Source organism: Centroberyx gerrardi, chromosome 2, assembly GCF_048128805.1.
Source record: "Centroberyx gerrardi isolate f3 chromosome 2, fCenGer3.hap1.cur.20231027, whole genome shotgun sequence".
NCBI lineage: Eukaryota > Metazoa > Chordata > Actinopteri > Beryciformes > Berycidae > Centroberyx > Centroberyx gerrardi.
The window spans coordinates 16933327-16952010 of NC_135998.1; the positions used below are offsets into that span (position 1 = coordinate 16933327).

Sequence of the window (18684 nt, forward strand, 5' to 3'; positions counted from 1 at the left end):
TACAGAAAAAAATAGAGCTTATATGGTTAGGCTAACCGTTTGTTTACATAACCTGTTTAAAAACTTGCTATACAAAATTGTATGCAAAAAATGTTTTAATACTGTAGGCTACTTACCAGAGAATATCAGTCACAGCATAGCTCCACTTAAAGTTTTTTTTTAGGGGTTAGTCCAGCTGTTTCCATGTAGTCAGTGTTATGATGTAACGATGTAAAGATGCACTGACACAAGCCAACGACAGGGAGACCCGCCTCCAGATATCAATGTCGGTCCAGGAAATATAGCCTAGTATTACTGTTACTATTAGTGATTCTTTAAACTGTTCTTTTCTTTTGCATCTTCAATTCATTTTAATGCAACTAAGCATTAAAACACAGTGAGGTATTGCCTAAGCAAGGGTCCTTAACATATTATTTATATAAATTCAGTAATAGATGAAAAAAATGAAATGATCAATCAGTGTGGAAGACTATGATGTAGCCTATATATTTGTCATTTTTTTATTTACTTGAAGAACAAATTGATTAACAAAATAATAATTAATTCTCAGCATTAAACTTTTCACACACAGATAGGCTGTATAATGTCTTTCATTTCAATGTAAAGCTGATGGTTGAAATTAGATTGTAAGTAAGGAGATAATACATTGGAGATTTTTTTTAAATAATTGAGCATTCAACAAGAGATGCTAGGCTAGCATTTTTGAACTTTGTGTTTTGCACCAAAATCACTTTGCAATCAAACAGTGTAACCAGCACTAACAAGGTCTTTCTTTCAAAATAATGAGATATTTTCTCCTTATTATGAGAAAAGGATCACAAAGTCTAAGTTTGTTTCTGATTTTTGCAATTGAGCGGAAAATTAAAGGGGAAACATAAATCTGTTTCAAACCCCGTAAAACATGTCAGTAGGCCTACACACATTTTTCACTTCATCTATGTGAAATAAAAAAATTCAACATTCTGTTTAATTATGTAATAGGCTGTATCAATAATAAGAAGTCACCGTCAGTTTTTTTCAGTGGGTTAAATTATTTTGGCCTACAAGGAGGCCAACTACAAGGTGATATTTTTTTTTTAAACAAATTGTTTCTAGCCTAGCCCAAAGGGATTTTGACCTTGGAATATCGGTTTATTATGTTAAATATTTCCATTACTATCATTTGAAGACAGTATGTCATTTTACGATTATGTTTTGGCATTTCTTTGGCAAGGTTGCTTTTAAAACTAGCCACTGTCTCAGGGCTTGCTACCAGGGAATCATTTTGTTTGTCATGAGGCTGTTCAGTTGGCAAATTAAAATCAAATTCTTCAGGTTTAAGGTCTGTAAATTAGTTGAGTTGAACACTACTGCTGTGGCACCACATAAACACTGAATATCATATGGATTTGTGCAACATATTTTGGCAGAAACCAGACTACCTGCAAAATATATTGTGAGCTCTTAAGTAGTCCCATGATATCTTTTATGGGGGTTAAACGGATTTAGGTTTCCCCTCTAACTCAGGAATAAAAAGCTACAAATAAGAAACTTCAACCTTGTGATCCTTTAATCATAATCAGGAGAAAAGGTCTCATAATAATTAGAAAATATATTGATATTTCAAGATCTCTTTCTTATAATAACAAGAAAAGATCTTGTCATAATGAGAAAAAAAAATACTATCTGCAAAACTTATGAGCAGGGTTATGAGAGCATATCACATTGATTGAGTTGGCCTTGAGCGATGTTCCTGGCATCTGCTTGTAGGGTCTGGTCGCTTCACTGTTGGGGGAGGATTGTTGTCATTTTTCGGTGGCTAGCCCATAACGCTAGCTAGCCGTCTGATTTTCTCTCCAACATACTTTGATCTAGCAGGTTGGTCACATTTTATGTTAACAGGTTTCTGCCTAGCAAAGCTGATTAACTAAAGCAATTAAAAGCATTAAGAAAAGTAGTTGTCAAGATGAAGTGTCGTCAAATGTCAAAGTTGGAGACGAATGTCAGTTAGCTAGCTTACTAACAAGTTAGCTTAGCTTGCTAGACATCACTAGCTAGCCAAGCTGTCACCTAGCTTGCAGCGACTAGCTGATTAACTAGCTTATCGTTAGCTAACAGCCAGTTGTCGTTACTTATGTTTTTGCCAGGTAGGTCAGTATGCGCGTCAGAGGTTATGCTGGCAGTGTAAACACAATGGGAGTTTAACGCACAACGACGAAATTGTCATATTTGGTCATGTTTACACGACGTTAGACTCAACAAGCAATCAGTGTATACATTTGGCTAGAGCAGAACCTTTTAAAATGACAGTTAACGTAACAGCTCTATATGGTTGTTGTTGTTGTATGTTAGTTTGAAAGTCAGAAAATGCCATGCCAGTGTGGCTCTGTCAGTGTCTGTACTGCACTCAACAGGAAGAGAAGTTTTCACAAGACGTTTCCCACAGCGGCTGGTTAGCCAGCTAACGCCTTTACACTGCTATTCTTGAGATGTTCTCCAGCCAGATATAATTAAGCGCGTGTATCTACTTTATATAGCGTTATTAGGCTAATGTGTAGTTGTGGAAGCAGTGGCATGCACAATGACATCAGGATGCATATCTTTCTAAGCTGCCAGCAGGACTGGGAGCCCAGAGTGACCAGGCTGTACATGACTGCAGTGGTGCAGCCATTCACTGTAACACACCAGTCCTGAAACTCTCAGCTGTCAGTCTCAAATTAGACCCATTAGGAGTGGGGTGTCAGGTTATTTATGGGTGCACAGGGCCAGAAAGATATTAGATACTGACATAATTCATGCACGTCAGGATCTTAGTCATAGATTTTCTTCTATGTCATACAATGTTTCTTGAGCTGGAGTGTGTTTTCTGTGTATGCAGTATCTTAAATTTAATATTTAATGACCAACATCTGTGGCAAGGAATGTGGTGTTGCTCTAGCTCTTATCTCATTTGAAGTATCTTTCCTACAATGCTGCAGTTACTTTAAATTGGCTTTGACATAGCACTATATCCACCTAACTGTTGGTGTGCATGTTGACCAGGATGTTAGAATGGAGTGTGGCCCAGCTCTGCCGGACAGCCTGGTGTTGGAGATCTTCCTGCGTCTACCCCATGATGCGGTGTTGAGAGCTGGTCTGACCTGCAGACAGTGGCTGGCTGTGTCCAGAGATGAGTTCCTGTGGAGGGAGCTGTTCTACAGCTACTACCGCATCCCCCGCTCCGTACCCCGCCACCCAGGTGCACATCTCAGTCATTTATTTCACTGAGGAATTCATAGCCATTTTCAAATCAGGAATTCAGTAATATGTTATACAATTATTTATTGCAAGAAAACCACATTGTCACACTGCTTAACTGCTTTGTCTATAGATGTCTAGGCCAAGTTCAACATTGATGCAATAATGACTCCCAATCTGTCTTTGTGCAGCGGCCGTGTCATGGTGTAGGGAGTTCAAGCGTCTCTTTGACTGTATCCCCTGTGTGGAGGTTCAGACCCTGAGAGAGCACCATGACCAAGTCCTCCACCTGGCTTTCTCCCACAGGGGTCACCGTTTCTCCTCCTGCTCCAAAGACTGCACTGTCAAGGTAGGGATTAACTCACCCAGGGAAGTGGTTTTCAACCATGTGCTGTGGAGGACCAAGAATCTGCAGGTTTTCATTACAGCCACACTAATTAGCACACCTTCAGTCAGAGGAGAGGGAACTAGCCTAATTAGGGAAGTCAGCCACTGTAGTATTGTAATAACATCCTCTGACCCATCATGGTGTATTTTGACAGATTCCACTGAGCCAAACTTATTTATTATTTATTTGTTGGTTGTCAGGTAGTTTTCAAATCATTGTTCATGGTCTGAATCCATGTATGCTCAACCGCAAACAACTATCCTCTCCACCCCTCTGTCTGCTGGCCTGTGGCGATCAGCTGTGGGACACGGAGCGGCCGGATGGTACTATATCCTTGGTGCACAGCACCAGCATGCGGCAGTTCAACTGGGGCTACACCCAGTTCTCTCAGTTCAATGCAGATGACAGCCTGCTGCTAGTGTCCGGTGTCTACCTGGGCCCGCACCACTCCTGCTCTGGGGAAATCGCCGTCATCAGCCTGGGTAGGAACCACATAAGCACACAAGGGCTCTCATGTTACCTGTAATTTAAAAAATGTTTTTTAAGATGATGTTATTCCGATTTTCGCAGGAGTTTTTGGTTTTCATGGGAGTTTTTCCTTGTTATCAGTTGAGCGGTTAAGGTTGGGCGGTGTCGTTTTCATTAATTGTTTTCATAATGTGGCCGTTGTGAAGCCCTTTGAGACTGTAACAGTGATTAAGGGCTAGACAAATAAACTTGACTTGGATCTGAGATGCAGGTTCGCCTCCTGGGCCTATCCAAGGTTCCAGTAGGTGTTGCAGTTTAAGAATGGCTCTCAGTTGAAGATTTATATCATGATATATGGACAGTTGGGGAGTTGTAAAGGAAACACTGCATGTACACGCTTGCTCACACACTCATACATACAGGTTTAACTTCTCTGTACGCTCTCTTCCCTTTTCTGTCTCCCTGACTGTATTTCCCTCATAATGTGAATCGGTGAGTTATCTGGATTTTGACTCACGTGGTATTAGATTAAATAAGAAATATTTTTCCAAATTGTTACATTGTCAGTAGTTGTATTTTTTTTTCAATCAAGTGTTAAATGTTAAGATTTGATGAACATGATGGCATGTGTGCCTCTATGAATTAAACTGTAACAAAACCAACAAAATAAAACACCACAAGAAGGAAATACAAGCAGGCTTATTAAAAATGGTGCATCCATCTAGCTTTAATATACAACCACAAAATCATTGTTTGTTTTCTATTGAAATTCTTTTTCGTGCAGTATGGGATGCCTTACATTGCCTTACATTCGCAGAAATCTTATCTTAGAATCTCGCTCTATCATTATTAATATTTAAGGGATTCAAGTTTATCCCCACAACAATACCATTAATTTGTTTTATTTGATCAGCTTTATCAACATGATAATACAACGAAGAACAACTAAGCATTTAATATTCCTGAATATTCCAGTTTGGCACATTATCATATGATTTGTTGAATACAAAGTAAGTGATGTGTGATACAGTTGTGTGTGGAGACTGATGAATACGGTAATATGCATGAGAATGAGATACATAGAAAAACATCATGTACATGTTATAGCAGTGATATAAACAGTTATATCACTGCTTTGCTTTGTTGTTCTTACTTCTCATTTGTAAAAGCACATTAAGGATTTCACAACACATGCTGCACCAAGTGTGACATCAAGAATTCCACAAATGGAGTACTTTATAGTGCGGTGTAAGTTTTGGTCACCGGCATAGCCTGAGGTTGAGTCAGCCATGCTAGTATCCACCTCAGTGTGATGTCAGTGTAGCATTCTTGAACAGGTGTAAAAATAATTATTTAAACCTAAATGTTCAACAAAGTGTTTGTTTGTGTGTGTATTTGTGTTTCATCTCTATGTGTGTTTCCATCTCTCCCACCCTCCCTGTACCATGCCACACTACAGACAATTACACGCTCTTGTCGCGGGTAAGGAACAAGCCCTATGACGTGTTTGGCTGCTGGCTGAATGAGACCCACTTGATCTCTGGGAACCTGCATTGGATAGGCAACATGACGTCCTGCTCTGTGCTCTGGCTCAATAAAGCCTTCCAGGTGAGACCCAATGCAGCACCGCAAACTTCAGTCAAGTGTTACGTTCTCAAATGCAGATTGAGCACTTACAGGAGGAATTTCTTTTGGCCTACATCATTTCATTGGAGTACATTATGGTTAGGAACATCTCAGAACAACTTAAATGTTACATTTTTAGCTGTGACCAGCAGCTAGTTTAAAGGAACACTTCGCCATTTTTTAACCATATCTCCATATATTGGTCCTCACTAATACATGCTATGAGACGGCACCATGTCTGTCTACTCGCTCTGTGTCTCGGAGACGGGCTGTGGGAAGTCCCAAAAATCACTTTCCAATTTGTAGAAACTACAGCCGCTCTCTTCCTGGATTCTCGTCTCCGCCTCAGGCGGCAGGCAGTCCTGTGACCAGGAAGAGAGCGGTTGTAGTTTCTACGATTTGGAAATCCCCGCCGATGACGTCATCGGAATCCTACAGCCCGTCTCCGAGACACAGAGGGAGTAGACAGCCATGGTGCCGTCTCATAGCATGTGTTAGTGAGGACCAATATATGGAGATAAGGTTAAAAAATGGTGAAGTGTTCCTTTAAGTTACTGTGTCTGGTTGGTCGGTCCCAACATTTTCAAAAAACATTACTGCTTATGTGCCATTGTGGGACACTATGAGCCTGGTTGCTGCATCACTTTGATTTTAGCTCGGTTGCTAACGCATAGGTTCGCCACACCAGAGATCCAGAGTGAATTAATTAAGCACTACCTTTTTTTTCATGCATACTGGTTTCCCCAAATGCCAAGCTGGTCTTGGCTCATCACAAATTACATGCTTGTTTTCTTCATGGGGTCTTTCAATTCTCTCTATCACACGCCACCGTTGCTTTCCTCATTCCCCAGTTTCAATAGAAAAACAATATCATATTTAAATGCTATTATTATTTTTTTCCTGCTGTTTGTGTTTTGCTTTGTACAAAATGTATATGCCGCTGTTGTCTATAATCATCAAGGCCTGGGGACTGCAGCTTGCTCCCTGAACTTTGCCCTGTGTTCATTAAATAAATTTGTTAAATATCCCAAGGCTTAGTGGCCGATGTGGGGGCCATGCGGTGGTTTTTAAGAATCACCTCAACTGTTGTGCTGTCACTGTTGATAATTTCTAAAGTTTATTACCCTCTAAGACCAAATGGTTGTTTTTTAACAGAATTTAAAGAATTTTTATCTTCTGTTGTGCTTGTCCTCAAAATGCCTCTACTCAAAATGCCTCTAAGTTCAAGTTCATTTATAACCCTTGATCACAAGCATGTCTCAGAGTAATTTACAGAGAATGAGCCTAACTAGATCTAACTAATCAACAATCCAGCACAGATGTAACACAGCATGCAGCAAAATAAAACACAAAAAAGCAAAAACAAAGCACAAGACACAAAATAGCATGTTGGAAAGACGAAAAAGACATAACAGTCCTACCTAATCTAAATAGCCTAGCCTACCCTCTCTCTCTCTGGCCCCACCCATAACCATGGCCACACCCTTGATTTAATTTTTACTATGGGTTTAAGTCTAAACTCTCTCTGTTTGGAGGATATTAATGTGTCGTATCACACGTGTCATTTTTGATACTGTTTTCCGAACATCTGTTGTTAACCGAAAGTGCACCATTTGCTCTTGTATCTTTAATGATAAATCTGCTGCAAAATTCTCTTCTGTTTTTAGAGATCTGAAGAGCATGCCTCAGTTCTCCCACATCAATCTAAGATTATCTCATGTATGGACTCGTGCCTACCTTCTGGTCATGTCCCTATTTCAAGCTGGCTAGTGTCCAGCCTCTTCTTAAAAAACCTAGCCTTGAGTCATCGCTCCACATTAACTACAGACCCAATTTCCAAACTGCCCTTTGTTTCCAAAATTCTTGAAAAAGCAAGGAAGGAACTCTTACAGGCAGGCAGCAAATTGCAACATAGTACAGAAACTGCTCTTGTAAGAGTTACAACTGACATTTTATTGCATGCTGATTCTGGTGTATACTCCATTTTGGTGCTGCTGGATCTTAGTGCTGCCTTTGACACAGCTGATCATGGTGTTTTGATAAACAGGCTTAGGCATTGGGTTGTCATACCTGGGACTGCTCTTGACTAATTTTCTTCTTACCTGTGTTCATCATTTTCATATCATCATTACATATGGGGTGCCTCAGGGATCCATTCTTGGACCTATATTGTTCTCACTATGCAACCGTTTAGGGCACAATACATCAGTTTAATATTTATTTTCATTGTTATGCTGATGACACTCAACTTTATCCTTCTGTTAAACGTACAGTAATGATTTCAGCAGATTCTCAATGTCTTCCAACTGAACTCTGACAAAACTGAAGTCCTTGTCATTGGCCATAAAAATATTTCTCGGAAAATCCAGAAATTTCTTGGTCCATTGGCATTCAATGTTAAGTCTACATCTAAGGATTTGGGTCTATTTTTGAAAAAATGGGGCCTGCTCTATCTTTCCAAGACACAGAGAAAATCATTCATGCTTTTGTGTCATCACACCTGGACTATTGCAATGCTTTGTTTACTTTTCCTCAAGCACATAAGCACCTTAAGACCGATTTTATTCTCTTGCCTGTGGCTGTGCCTGATGTTGTATTTCTTGGACTTTATTCTTGTCCTTGTTTTACTATTATACTGTGTGTTACTGTCTAGCTATCCATGTTTTCGTATTTTACTGTTTTTTGTTTTAAATTTCTCTAGTATCACATTGTGAAGGACTTTGTAACCACAGTTGAGAAAGATGCTATGATATATAAATAGAGTTTTACGTACTAACTTATTTTACTTACACTAACACTTCAAGATGTTTGTTTGTAGACAGTTGCTGCTTGCAGAGTTTGCATCTTGGCATTTTTTGCTTACAGTTTTGCCAATGACAACTTAAAATCTGAAATGTTTCTATATAGAACTTCTGCATTGACTTGCCATTAAAATAATTAACTCAGGCAACACAATTAGGTTTGTTAGATTCCTCAATTACTGACTTAAAAGGCTCTTGTAAGTTAGCCTTTTTGATCTGATGGGAATTGGCTAGATAGCACGTTCAAAGGGAGACCACACTTTTCAGTCTACAATTAAACATTTATATGTTAAATTTCTTTACAAAAATGTAAATGTGATTCAATGTTTGCGCAGCTCCCAGGTGTGAGTGTGTGAATGTGAAACAGGGTGTTGCTGGAAAAGAAAAAGTGCTTTCCTTGAATGAATAATGGTTAAAATAAAATTTAAAAACATTCCCTCTTCTCCTCTTCTTCGTTTCTCCTCTAGGATATTGAATCAGAGAATGTCAATGTTGTCAAGCGCCTTTTCAAGATCCAGAACATCAATGCCAGCACCATCCGCACAGTGATGGTGGCCCACTGTAGGCGTCATGACAACCCAGACTTGCTGCTAGACTATGAGGCTCAGTCGCAGGCCCGGGCCCAGGCCCAAAGCCAGGGGGGGCAGCAGCACCAACCCCTTCTCTTTGACTTGGGTACCACTGACAGTGAGGAAGAAGAGGAGGAAGAGCAGGATGAGGAGCGGCAGAAGGAAATGAGGCTACATGGCCTCTCCACTCCTCGCCTCCCCCAACCCACCGTCTCAGGTCTGGAGCATGTTATACAGGTGAGCAATAAAGCTTGACATAATTCAACTGCTGATAAAGCCGCCCCTATGTCCATGCAGTATATGAAATAGACTGAAGTGGATTGCAATCATGAACTGAAGGTATAACTCCTCAGGCATTTTATTCCATTTTTCTCCTGAACACTTGATCTTGTACTTCCTCACCCTGTCTCTGCTTCCCTCTGCCGTCAGGGTTGTCAGAGTGTCGGGGCCCGGGAGCTGGAGATTGAGGCCAAGGTGGCCCGGATGATGGGCAGAGCCCACACGAAGGCCCCCGACCCCAGCCTCATCGGCTCCTCTGCCCCCGGGGAGGGAGAGGACAAGACTTACCTGCTCTTCACCACTGGCAGCCTTACGTACTCCCCTCACCAGATAGGTACGGTGGCTTCCACGCTGCTGCAATAGAGCCAAAGCAATGAATCCATTCATTTCTGAAATTTTGTGCCAGAAGAATTCCACTCAAGGATGTCAGACATCTCCTCTCATGCGGTATCCTCTCTTTCTGCCCTCCAGGTATTAAGCGGATCATGCCTGACCAGATGACCACATGTGGACCTGTCCTCGGGGAGGAGCGGAGTTCAGAGGAGTTCTTTGATTCGCTGGACCATGTGATTGACATCCACGGTCACATCATTGGTATGGGCCTTTCTCCAGACCATAGGTGAGTGGCTGAGGAGGCAGATGATAATGAATACAGTATCTTTTAATGTAGCAAACAACAGCTTAATAAAAAAAAGAACATCTTAAAATTAGACCTTGATACTGGCTCAGTAAAAAATGTAGGATATCCACTTGCAGCGCTAGGTGCTAATGCAACACCATTTATCAGTTTTTCAGATTTCTGTACACCTGTATGACTCTAACTTTACTCCTTGCCATTCATTCATCAGGTACCTTTATGTGAACAGCCGGGCTTGGCCAGCAGGATGCGTGATCTCTGACCCCATGTCCCCGCCCCCCATTGCTGAGGAGATCGACCTGCATGTCATCGACCTGAAGAGCCTGAGGGAAGAGAGAAGGAGCCTGCGCGCCCATCGAGCCTTCACACCCAACGACGAGTGCTTCTTTATCTTCCTAGACGTCAGCAGAGACTTTGTTGCCAGGTGGGTTACTGATTGTCAGTGTCCTGCACTAAGTCACTTTTCCGAAACTATTGTATTTTTCTCATAGACATGAAGTATTTTACATTTGCATTATTAAAGGTGAGGTTTCATTCAGGGGTTGTGAAACATTTTCTACACCTGGGACCAATTGTTAGTTAGTTTCACCAAAAAAAAAGACAAAACTAGAAACAAAAAATTCATGTGAGACACTGACATGATGTCTCTTATGTATGGTGGACATGGTCATGAAGAGACTACAGAAGAGACTACATCATGTCTTTTGAAAATGTATTCAGAGCAGAAAGCTAACTTTTTCATCCACTGGCCACATTGGCTGATACATTCCAAAATTAACCAACCATTTTCACAATTTTACTAGTCTAAAACAATTTTAGAATAAAAATGAGCCATCAGTTATCTGCAGAAGTGGCTGGTAGATTAGTCAAAAGCCAAAATGTAGAGTACTTTCCTTGTAGCTTGCATTGATTACCCAGCCTGATAGTATTGTTTGAGAGTGGTAGGGAGTTTCCTAGGCTGCTTATTGACAGAGCAGAGAGGCTCAGCAAAAAGGATAATTAAATACAGTGCATTCCAAATGACTCAAAACAACTGCACTTGCTTGTTAGGATGTAGGAATTATCCCCCTTTTAACCTTAAAAAAAAAAGAAATGCATATATTCCACTTCACTATACATAAATACCAAATAAGACAATGTGAGATGCAATAGTTCTCAGGTTTCTGAGTCAGGTTTGGAGCCATTGCAAAATACTGCATAAATGCAGACCTGTGACTGTATAATACTTCATTTAAATATTAATGTGCTCACTGGAAAATCACTACTCACACCAGTACTTTAGTGAAGCTTAGCAACCATTTTGTTTAGCTACCGTTCAAGAACTATATTGCTTGGTGGAAGAATAATATTTAATTATCTATTGATAAAAAATACAATATTTATTGAATATTTGTGTTAAAATGTGTTACAATGGTGTGTTAACACTGTTTTATGAAAGCAGAACAGCTGAGAGGCATTGTAAGGCACAACACAAAGCAAAGATCAGATTTGGACCTCAGAAAGACAGCGAATAACAAAGACTGAAGACGGAGAATGCTTTGATAACAAGTTTGAAATGATGTCAAAGTGAATACCTAACTGACTTATTTCCTCCCCTAGTGGAGCGGAGGACAAGCATGGCTACATCTGGGATCGCCACTACAACATCTGCCTAGCACGTCTGGCACACGACGACGTGGTCAACTCGGTGGCCTTCAGCCCCGCTGACCAGGAGCTGCTGCTCTCTGCCAGCGACGACTCCACCATCAAGGTGTGGCGTTCACCACGCATGGTCCGCTTGGCACAGACCCCCGCCCGGCCGCCGAGGCCCCGCAACCTCCTGTCCTCCTGGCTGGGCCGCAACAGGAACGCCACGTCAGCCAACGGTGTCAATGGAAAACCTTGAGTCAGGTTGGAAAATACTTACGGAAGGAGGGAGAGGGAAGAGGACAGTTTGACCTCTTTGGTGTGAATATACACTCCAGGTATATGTACAGTGTGGTACAGTATGTGGTTTGGCTCGAGCTCACATTGTTATGACCCACAGCAGTGCTTGGTGTCTTCAGCTAACAGGACACTGGATGTGATGTGACTCAGGGTTAGACACAAGGGAGCGCTATTGCAACAACAATTAACAGAAATCACCATAGACTCTCTGTTACTATTAAGCTTGGGTGATATGAAATGTTCCCAACCCAGATAGAAGATAGAACCGACACCTAAATGTACAGACATCCAGACTTGTTCTCCACAATAAGGTTCTATCTGTATTTATTTTGTAATGTTGTGCCTAAACAGGGCCCGGACAAGGAGGGTTTCCCCCAAGATGAAGGTCAGACAGGATTACGAACACAGACCCTCTGGACTTTAGGTGTAATGTAAATGTGTTGGAGAGATGGCACCTCATGATCATGGTTGTCATATCCTGCCCAACAAAGACAAAGTGCAGTCAAGTTTTTTTTCTTAATATTGAATATATATTGCAAGTTGTCTATCTTGTGTATAAACATGACACTATCTCATCTCAAAACCCGATTTTCAGCGCATCAGAATTATAATGACCATAGAAAGGGAGGAAAACATTTAGCTGCATTTACTGCCGTCTGCCTTGGTTTTCCAAGATGTCCCATTGTTTAGGTGCCCCAGAAATAATAGATCAATTATTGAGTAATTTGATGTTGAATAGTCATTGAGGAACAGTTAAGCTGAAGAGTGACTACTGAACTGAAAATGGAAGAATAATAATTGTTAACACTTTCAATTTTAGGTGGACTGACACTGAATGGTTGGATTTAACCGTAAGCTATTGATCAACAATCAACTTGGAGGGGTGGGGGTGGGGGTGGGGGTGGGGGGGCTTGTTATCCAGGCTAGCTAGCTAATTGATACCCTATTGTTACTGGGCCTACATTGTTTAAACTAAAAAAAAATGTTTTTACTGTTACGATTGCAAAGAGTACATACTCTCCATCTGCAAATAAGATACAAATTGAAACTATTCATTGGTTCATTCATTAGTAGCTGCTGTTCGCTGTTGTATCAGAAGGTAGTAATTTAATTTATGGAAAGGCACACTGGGATATCTGGGTGATTCTGAGAAATGGATGCCTTCTGGGCTTTGCCATTTTTTAAAGTTTTTGTTTTTCTCTCTACATCTGATAGAAGACATGTTTAGTTTTCAATAGTTTTTCCCACTCCAGGTACAAAATCCCAGTCATTATTATGGATTATCTTGTTACATTGACACTGCATGAGGTCAGCTTCATCATGGACAACTTGGAACCTGTCTGAATAAAATCTGGAAGAAATCTTAGGTAATTTCCCTGCCACACTATTCAGGTGTCCTTTGTTTGAGTCACTGTTTCTATGTAGAATTTTAACTTGAAACCCACACCACTTCTCAAAAATAAAAGGTCATGAGAATTTTTTTTTTCATTTTAAAAGTATAAAAAAAAAACCCTATCATGTATGTACTGAACACAGTGTGATGGAGTTGATGAGATAATCAGTATTTGAATATGGCATGGATATATTTACTCTTAAATTCACTAACACCTTTTAAAAGTTAATGATATAACATTCAATAAATAAATTCAATAAATTCATGGTTTTATTAAAGCTGTAGTACTGTTGAAGGAACAGATGGTAAACGATTGTCTTAAACATTATTTATTTTGAGCAAACAAGGAAAAACATCAACAGACAAAATTTCAACTTTGGCTAATAGAAAAGTTTTGAGTTACAAAAATGCCACCCAACAGTTGAGATATAATATATATATAATAAATCTTTTGATATCACGATATGAGAAACAGGACATCTCTGAATTTTATTAATTTATAAGAATAACTGGCACTCTACACTGAGAAGCTCATACAGACTGGTAACCAAAATGATCCAAGTCATAACAAGGTCCACCTGAAAACTGAAAAAATGACAATGACATAAACAGAAAAAGTACAACAAACTTCACTTCATGGAAAGCAGTAAAGGGTTCTCTTATATAATATGTGGCATATCAACCAGAAAGAAACTGTACTAGTTTCATTCTGATTATACTAGTATTAAATACTTTTATAAAATCAAATTAAATTTTATTTCTACTACCTCTGTCCATCCAGAAGCCTGGTCAACATTTCTTTCTGAATGTGAGAGTACAAATCATCATCTCCACTGTTTCACTGTCAACAAAAAACAACCTTTTGATTGATTCTAAGAGGGCGTTGAAAAGTTTGTGTGCAACTGGGATGTCCAAAGCTGTTCAGTGCCACCGCTCAATGGCTGGCCTCAAAAAAAATAAATATATATTTTTTAAAATAATTCATGTAATTCACCTTGAAGCAAAACCCTCTGTATTGGGGTCATCACTTCAGAAGTGCACTCGGAGACTTCCTGGTTTTTGCCTGCCGGTAGTCCAGCACAGGGTTCAGTACTCCAGTGTAGACAGATTTTTTTGAAGCCGGTTGGCTCTTGGTTAAAACCTGGATGAAAAACACTGTATGGATTGTGGGTCATCTCATCAACTGGCCAAAGTGAACTGCCTGGATTTCAGAAGTGTATTTGCATATCAAGTTTTCAGAGAAAACTATGAATTAGTTACTCGTCAGCTGAAATGCTCTTTTTTCAGCTCTTGACCAGATATTCTTTTGCCTGATATTGAACAAATGGCTTCCAAACTTGTTTTGGAGTTTGTGGAATAACTCATGAAGTTGCCCCTGGGTGCCCTTGACAACCTTCTTAACTGTAGCTCCCTTTTTTTGATCATCTTTCCTGTTCTCTGCTATTTTTTTATACTCCCCATAAATAAAAAGCATGCCCTCGGAAGATCAAAGGTCTAAATAAGATTCAGATGATAATCTTTTCAGCTAGAAACTTTTGTGCAGTTTGTGCATGTTTTTTATCAAAGGTTGTTGATAGTAAAAACATAAACATCTCTTGTGAGTGTCCAGCTCTGTCACCATTTTCTCATGACTTTTTATCTCAATGTGACGCCCTTTGTCAGTTTCTTTACAAAAACATTTTGTAAAAGCTTAAGTCGTTATACTCTGGACCACCCTTGATCTTGTTGTCCAAATTTAAATGTCTCAAATTTAAAAAGCAATGAAATGCTCCTTGCAGTCCAGACATGCACTTAAGGAAAACACTCAACAATTAGAGTGCAAGTGAAATGCAACTAAGCAAGAAGTTCAGACATTCCCATTACAAACTACCAATGTCCAGGTCTACCTCCCTCTCTTACTTGATTGGGGCAAAAAATAATCATTCTTTTTACCATTTCAGGTCTCACCATATTACATGGTGGTGTCTAGAAAGGGTACAGGAGATTTCAAGAAGTTATCTCCATTTGACGTCGCTAATGTATATAACTGATTTCTATTTTTTTTTTTACAATGAACTTAACTTTCTATTATTAATCTGTAGTTTGAGAGATTAATTTTTGTCAAACTTTCCACCTGGAATGCAGATAAGGCCTGTTGAAATTCTTCAATAGCAAAATCTCTACGCTCTCCATTTTGATGATTAGTACAACATTAGTTTGCTTGTTTAATAGCATTAATGTAAAGCTAGCTAGCTAGGTTGCTAAAGATTATGGTGCGTGTGTTTGTGTGGTTTGTATCTAATGCAGATATTACATTATTTGAAGTAATACATTTGCAAGAAATTTGATGCTGAGCTTGAAATATAATTTTGGGGAAAATTGGACTGTGATCTATCGTTCTGTGAAGCAGTACGTTAGCATGTATAGCAGTGCAAATCCAATGTGATAACTAAGGGAATAATTCAAGTTAAGTTTAATGTCATAATGTCAAGTCAAGTTTATTTGTGTAGCCCTTAAAGTCGAGATGAAACGGCATTTCGAGAGTATCTAACTTCCGTATCGTGACGTATCCTGAAACAGGAAAGACAGGCGGGACATAACGTTGGGAGGAATTTGATTTGAATGTTGAAAAGTGGGCGTGTCATAACACCCGAAGACACACCGAAGTACCATGCTGTTGCTAGCTAGCTAACTAATGAATCTTAGCCTCTTAGCTCCGTGCGCTAAAAGTTGAAGATTGATTGATGGGTGGATGTCACACCCATCAATCAATCAAGCACACGGCATATTTTGTTTTACAGGAAGAAAACATGATTGAATTTTGATATAAGAACACAAAGAAATTGATTTTTTGTATTTTTTTGGCATATATTGTTAAATAGGTGCACAATATGACCGGGGATGTGATCTAAAAGGGTTAAAAAGGCATTTTTCATTTCATCTCGACTTTAAGTTCCAGCATCAACATCCTTGGCCCATAACCAACCTTCATACCAAGTTTCGTGCAAATCCGTGCCCAACTTTTTGAGATCCTGCTAATGGACGGAGGGACACAGACGCAGGCGCGGGGGGGGGGGGGGGGGGTGGTGGTGTACGTTAATATAGAACCTCCTTGGGGTGTACCAATCAGAAATCAGAAGACGAAGCGCTCTTTTGCTCTGCTCCATGTGCTGTCCTCAGGACGTCCTCCTCTGCGAAGTGTTGCAAAAGTCAAGGCGCGCAGATTCATCACAAGCTCTCGCATTTTGCAACATATTTACCTTCATACTGCTCGCCCTGCGGCTGCTGCCGCTACCTACGAAACTCACACCCACCACCACAATATCTCAAGGATTAATCATTTCCTCCTCTATACTCTTTATGCTAACCTTAACCCTATCTCCTCCAGAATCGACTACTGCAATGCATTACTCTCTGGCTGCCCCAAGTCCACATTTAGAAATGTAACCTTCTTTTAAACTCGCCAACACAAGTCAAGTAAAAAGATATGAACATGCTGTCTCGGTCTTAGCCTCTCCATATTGGCTCCCTAGTATCACTCATACTTACCACATGTATATACCGGTCATGTCGCACCAGCAGCACATAAGCAACATGCGTGAAACGTCCGTTTGTGTTTTGTGTTACACTGGTTCCATTTTAGTTGCCTTTTAGCCATAGATTCAAAAGCATGAGATTAAGCACATGGCCTCTAAATACACAAGCAGAAATGTAAATACATGATTGATATGGGTAGGTGTGTCTATTTTGTACATTTATCCTGTCAAATATGGTTATTTGTACATAATATCAACAGTTAAGTAATTGAATACTTAAACTTGAAGGCAAGGTTTGGAACCATGGAACAAGACAAACTTTCTTTAGCATGCAACAAAAAGGACAGTGCTCATACAAAGTATCGTGCCCTAAAGGACAAGCAAAACAAAGTGTATCATAAAGCAGACGCAAGGAACCAGCTCAAAGGAAGAAAATCAAAAATGGAAAAGAACAATATTTTAGATAAACAGAAGCATTACCAAGATGAAAAATATTTGTTTATGTTTTGGGTTGTAACCATTATTCTGAGAGCCAAGAATCTGATTTATAACTTTCTTGTCTGATAGTTATAGTCTCAGACATTCCTCTGAGAAGGAAACCCCGATAAACTTCTGCACAGTTCTTTAAGTCACAAACTAATGCTATAGACTTGGCAGCAAACTTGGCTCATTCCATAGAGGATAAATCTTTACTTATGACACAAAAAGTTATATGCATAACATTTTGATTACTGAAGTTAAAAACAACTGATTTTGAACTAATGAATGGAGAACATTAGGAGAGGTTTCCTTTTTTGTTGTTTCCACTTAAGATATGTACTATATATCTCACAATGCCTGAAATGAAAATAGTCTGCTCATGCTTGGAAGAAACCAATAGCATAATCATAGCATAAACCCTTCTCCTGGAACAAAGTATGTACAGTGAAGTATATTAAAGCGCACAACAGAAGGATGACATCATCTGCAAACAGTTTTAGTTGTCTAACCTTAACAATGATCTTAACCGTAAACCTAACCTTAACTAGTTGTTTTAACACAGGTTATGCAGCTGGCCATGTGTAGGTATAGTAGCCTACAAATCAAATGGTAGTACGATTTAAGGGTGCATGCGTTTTTATAAGATATCATATGAACATCGTGTCAGAACATGTGCTTATGTATCCTTCATAATGGACCTAAGTGCCTACATAGCAATGGACATTTCACCACATGGCATCTGTTGAATAAGACATTTTTAAAATTTAGCAAAATGGTTGTTTACTTTTACCATCCTTTTATTACAACAAAAACTGATATATGGATGTGCAAGATTACTGCTTCTGTTTGCAGCATGTTTGCAGCAAGAGACTTTTATATGATTTCCAATAATGATGTCCCGTGTATTAGTCAACTGTTTTTATAGAGGAAAAATGTAATGGCATAACAGGATGAACACAAACTGAGGCATAGCAACTTAACTACTGTACTTCCACACAAAAATCACATACTAAATTCTCAATGAAAATGTATTGATAATCAATGTGAATACCGGTATGCAAAAATCATTGTATTGTAATGAAACCCCACCTAGATTTTTGGGGTGTGTAAAAAAAGAAAAAAAGTTTTATTTCATCTCTAATATATTACTAAGACCCTTGCATCCATATTTTAATGGGTTTAAAAGAATTTAGCTGTTTTTCTTATTTATTTTCTTTTAAAAAAAGGCACCCATTTCAGAGAATCACCCAATTATACAGTAACTATATTTTGTGTGTTGTAACGGTCATAATAAGGGTTTAGATTTCATATCGGCATAATTATACCAGTAAATTTCATTAAACAATAATTTATCCCTTATATACTATAATTTTAGCGGGACAGATA

At 39.4% G+C, this 18684-nt stretch overlaps 2 protein-coding genes across 3 annotated transcripts in view; both read left to right on the forward strand.

Annotated features, from left to right (window-relative positions):
• ermp1 (endoplasmic reticulum metallopeptidase 1) overlaps positions 1–18684 on the forward strand; it is a 133434-nt gene that overhangs the window by 90159 nt on the left and 24591 nt on the right. The window lies entirely within an intron of this gene.
• fbxw5 (F-box and WD repeat domain containing 5) lies at positions 1801–13271 on the forward strand. Of its 2 annotated transcripts, XR_013507125.1 has the most exons (11): positions 1801–1857; positions 3022–3217; positions 3408–3565; positions 3903–4086; positions 5532–5680; positions 8967–9305; positions 9498–9681; positions 9819–9966; positions 10196–10408; positions 11584–11948; positions 12262–13271. XR_013507125.1 is itself a non-coding variant. In XM_071905973.2 (10 exons), exons 2-10 carry the CDS (start codon positions 3031–3033, stop codon positions 11867–11869), a joined length of 1848 nt encoding a protein of 615 aa, XP_071762074.1. In that variant the 5' UTR covers positions 1801–1857; positions 3022–3030; the 3' UTR covers positions 11870–13271. The 2 variants fall into 2 exon arrangements, 1 of the variants encoding a protein (XP_071762074.1); XM_071905973.2 differs by having other exon boundaries at positions 11584–13271.